The sequence below is a fragment of the Octopus bimaculoides genome, chromosome 8 (genome assembly GCF_001194135.2).
Source record: "Octopus bimaculoides isolate UCB-OBI-ISO-001 chromosome 8, ASM119413v2, whole genome shotgun sequence".
Lineage (NCBI taxonomy): Eukaryota > Metazoa > Mollusca > Cephalopoda > Octopoda > Octopodidae > Octopus > Octopus bimaculoides.
The window spans coordinates 93806842-93811590 of NC_068988.1; the positions used below are offsets into that span (position 1 = coordinate 93806842).

Below are 4749 nucleotides of genomic sequence, written 5' to 3' on the forward strand. Positions count from 1 at the left end.
GAGAGTCGATGACTCTACTTTCATACAAAACTGTACGTTTTGCCCAAAATTTCGATGTGTTGTATGTTCAAGCGAATTTGCTGTACGTTTTAGTGATCTTGGCATCGGTTTTAAAATTCAGGTTTTGGCGCATTGATTGATTGATTTTTCACATATGCGTGTTTGTGAGCTTAATAAAAATAAAAGTACGTCTGGTCTGCTTTCGCAAATGCGTCTACACGCACGCATGCGCTGACTAATGAGGTCAAGAGCGACTGTCACTTTGGGTGAACGTATATACGTCCTGTTTACCAAGCCATAGCTGTCATAACACAAGAAGTTTTCTCCCAGACTGAAGGTACGTGATTGTTGCTTTTTTTTCGTCTTGCGATATGCAGAACAATTTGGGATTACTAGAGGCGTTGGACCCAACTAACGTAATTGAAGGAAGGCCAAGGTCAATTATACCACTTATCATTCGATTACCAAGTTTTTGTGACGTTTCAAGGTTGTTCCTTCATCCCGTATGCCAGTTTAGGAAAGTGGGTTATACATCATTAGATGTACACCTGACTTTCCTATATTAAATTAGAAGAGAACGGAACGCAGAACTCCAAACTGATCAACAACAACAATATTTATTTATGGTGGAAAATATACAGCTTCCAATTGTCCGGTTTCTGAGTAGCCTGAATGTAGATGTACTGTCCCTAGAGATGAATCGTTGGAGAGACAACTTGCTTCTTCCACACTCAATGAGAGCTTGTTTGAGACCGTCTTGCTTGTTCGCTGTCTGGCGTGGTAAGAGACAGAATAGAAGCGGGAACGCTTGGATGTCGAAATCCACGCATGCGTGGTTAAAGATGGAGTAATGGCGACTATGCCTTTTTGGCGCCATATGACGACACTACACCAGAAATATTTTGGTTTGTTGTTTCACAAGAGAAATGTGGTGATGAGTACCGCTATCCACTGTTGTCATCCTTTATGCTCAGTCTTCTTTCTTTACCACACTCCTCTGCATCGCCAGAAAGAATGTTCTCTCTTTTCCACAATATCAAAACTAAAAATCGAAATTGCTTGAAGGCTTCTACGCTCAATGCTCTGATGAGGTCGAAAATTTTGCTACGAAATACCGATTGTACGACGTGGGAGCCGGATGACCGACTTTGTAAAACATTATTTGATAAGAAATTGGTACAACAGAGAACCTCCTCACGAAGATGATTTTTCTTTTGATGTCCAAACATTCAAGGTTCCAATAAATGTTTTCCAAATCAAAAAAATGTATAAAAAGTTCGTTTTGACTGTATTTTGGGGGCTTCAGTGAATTTCTGTACGTTTTGAGGTCGACTTTACCTTTCATCCTTTCGGGGTCGATAAATTAAGTAGCAATTGCGTACTGGGAGCGATCTAATCTACTGACCGCCACCTCCCCCAAAATTTCGGGCCTTGTGCCTAGAGTAGAAAAGTATATTGTTTCTTATCCTAAAGCAGCGAGCACTTCGGACAAAATGCTTAGCAACATTTCGTCTGTCTTTACGTTTTGAGCTGAAATTCCGCCGAAGTCGACTTTGCCTTTCATAAATTAAGCCCCAGTGAAACACTGGGGCCGATGTAATCGATTGGTCCCCTCCCCACAAATTTCAGGCCTTGTACCTATAATAGAAAGGATATTATTTCTTAACCACACCGTCACATCTCTAGATATCATCCAAGGGTTATCTACTTCCTTCGTATTAAATACGATAATCATCAATACTTCTAATATATTAACTGGTCTATTTTTGCAGAGATAACCATAAACACTCAACATGCCTGAAGTATTCTACAAAGACCCTGCAGGATATGAACTGCTCAGTTATGACTACAATGGCTTTCTGGTTCCACCATTCCCAAATGTTCACGAAAATCTTGAAAAACTTCCTGATATGGCCGTAAGAAGTGATGATGTTTTTCTTCTAGGCTACATGAAAGCAGGTATGTATTCTGTTGTAGCATTTGTCTAAATCAGCGGTTCTCAACCATTTTCATACCGATGGAACCCCTCGGTTTCTATTATATTCTGCTAGACTCTCATTGCCAGTCCATGTTTAGAAACTAGTTTTATAGAAACTTTTTTTCAAAATTCCTCTTTTGTTTTTCAAACATTAACTTGTGTACGTTGAAGTAAGTAAAACGTTATGAAGATTTATGTATGTATGTATGTATGTATGTATGTGTGTGTGTGTGTGTGTGTATGTACTTCTTTTGTATTTATTCATATTTATTTTGTACCTTTCAACAACGTTTGAAGCTTTCTGTCGCAGGTTGTCATTGGATGTGGGAAATAACAGGAATGCTTCTGAAAGGCTCTGCTGAATACAGCCTACAGGATAAAACTGCTGCAATGCTGGAGAGAGCTCCGCAAGCCAGTCTCGCTCAACTTCCACCACCCAGAGTCCTAAACAGTCATCTCCATCTGCATCATCTGCCGCGAGAGATATTTACCAAAAAACCGAAAATGGTTTTCATGATCCGCAACCCTCGCGACATTGCTGTTTCTTCGTATCATCATTTGTTTCAAATGGCAGAATTGTATCACTACGATGGAGACTGGAACGGTTACTTTAATCTGATTATGGAAGGCAAAGGTAGGCAAACACAAATCTTCAATCATTACGAATATTTTCGCAAATTTCTTTTGTTCTTTACCGAATGGAGAGCCTGCTGAGAGTAGATAGCATCAAATCGTGATGAGGATTAACTGGAGCCAATAGGTTCATTCAAACACTAAAAAATGGTACCATACATTGGTCACGACAGTAAAAGAATAAAGAATACTGTAACCATGGTTGGCGATACAATAGTTTATTTTGTCTCGTTTCAGTAAATTATGGCAACTGGTTTCAATATATGCTACAGTGGGAGAAGGATATCAAAGACCACCCTGAATTACCCATCCTTATACTTAGGTATGAAGATGTTAAAAAGGTAAATCACGATAAATCTCTTTGCGTTTTATTGTTTCATTATTGTTCCAGATATTGGACTGTCAAATAAATTCATTCGTTTTTTTTATTTCTCCATTTATTTTAATCCTTATTTTTCATCAACGATTTTAACAAGTCACTCAACAATATATTCTCCTTTACAACTTCTTGCCAAAGTTCCACTAACTTGTCGAGGCCTTTGCTAATAGAAATCACCAGGTCTTGACTCGAAGAATTCATCAAAGCACGTTGTCAGCTCTATACCGAAATGTTTCGCAGACTGTTGGAGAGAGATTGAAAAAAGGGATAATCTGAAGGCGCTATATAAGACGAATACGGTGGGTGCAGTAGAGTTTGTTACGCATGTAACGTACATAAACACAAAGTTGTGCTGCTAAATCCGCCACGTCAGTGGTTTCATCAGTTTGGATGGTGGCATAGTTAAACATTGATGTTTTTACATTTGAAATGGCCTGAGACAAAATATTATCAGACATCTCAGCGATTCGACGACTGACGGTGTTGTTGGAAAGTGAAACATATTTAAGCTTCTGTAGTTCGGACGTTCCGCGCACGAGTAAGTTTATATCTTTGCAGCAAGGAAGAACTAACTGCTCTCCAACGTTATGAGTTTCTTTTTTTCTTTGCAGCAGCAATTTTCCTTGAAACCTCATAGGAGGCTTTCAGACCCACCGCAACGTCTTGCATACGCATGCGCGCATTTTGTTTAAAAACACAAAAATATATTTATCAGTGCGTTTTTAAAAACAGTGCGTCGATAAAGGATATTATCTTCAGACAAATTCCAGTGTAAATTTGTCTTTAGCGATGTATCTGCATTAAATATGATACACAGATGATTAATTTAATCTAATAGTGCTTACTGTAAGAGGTTTTTTTTTTCACTTGTAGTTTAAATTACATAGCAGTTTGTATCTTTTATATTTTGTCTAGGATCCAATTGATATCATTACTAAACTAGCTGAATTTTTAGAACTTCCTCGAAATGACCAACTTTTCCAAGACATTGCTGACAAATGTTCTTTTTCCAAAATGAAAGCTGCCAAACCACCCTATATTTCTCAGTTCCGTTCACCCACTGCATCTCTCTTTCGTAAAGGTACAGTTTTACTAATTTTTTAATTTCATTTCTTGTGTTAACACTTTCGCCGTTCCCTTGTCCCTTAAACTGTTCTGGTAGCGATGACACATTCAGTTTAATACCAGTAATTCTTTTTAATTCTCTGAGTTTCTCTGGAGTAGCAATATTAGGTGCTTCTTTGACGTGAGGTCTACAAGGGAGATTGCTTTAGGTTACTTTTTAAATTATTTTGTACATACTTAGCATTATAAATGTATTTTTTCAAAATTCTTACTATTTTAATAAGAAGAAGAACCACATGACAATTAAAAATAAGCGCGTTGATCACCCACCGAATTAAATTTACTCACGTAGATCACACGGAAAATAGCCCCAACCCAAAATAAACTAAAAAGTAACCAAAGGTAATCTCCCTTTAAAATTGTAGATCACACGGCAAAGTGACACCTTTCTTTTTCGGAGCCTCGTTAAATTTTACTACCCAGCCACTGCTTAACTGGTGAGCTGTGCTTCCGTCTGGAACTATACACCACGAGCTGATTTGAGTTACTTGAAAGTTAAGACCAAAGAAGCCATGCAGAAATTGGCGATGAGGTGTGAAGAGCCGTCCTATTAACTGTTGTTCAGCAGCCTTTCGATCAATCGTTTTCACGATTGCATGTGTAAAGTATTTCATTATAGAAATTATATTTAGAA

The 4749-nt window shown here is 38.1% G+C and overlaps 1 protein-coding gene across 5 annotated transcripts in view; it reads left to right on the top strand.

The window, feature by feature from the left end:
• The window catches only part of LOC106869523 (sulfotransferase 6B1), a 47484-nt gene extending 43375 nt beyond the window's left edge, over positions 1–4109 (top strand). For 4 of the 5 annotated variants that reach the window (XM_052970275.1, XM_052970276.1, XM_052970274.1 and 1 more), the window contains exons 2-5: positions 1773–1959; positions 2289–2612; positions 2849–2952; positions 3906–4109. In XM_052970275.1, coding sequence (XP_052826235.1) covers positions 1794–1959; positions 2289–2612; positions 2849–2952; positions 3906–4094 — 783 coding nt within the window. In that variant the 5' untranslated portion in view covers positions 1773–1793 and the 3' untranslated portion in view covers positions 4095–4109. Of the gene's footprint in view, positions 1–192; positions 338–1772; positions 1960–2288; positions 2613–2848; positions 2953–3905 lie in introns of those variants that run through there. The other variant, XM_052970277.1, reaches the window with a different exon arrangement.
• Positions 4110–4749: the final 640 nt, after the last annotated feature.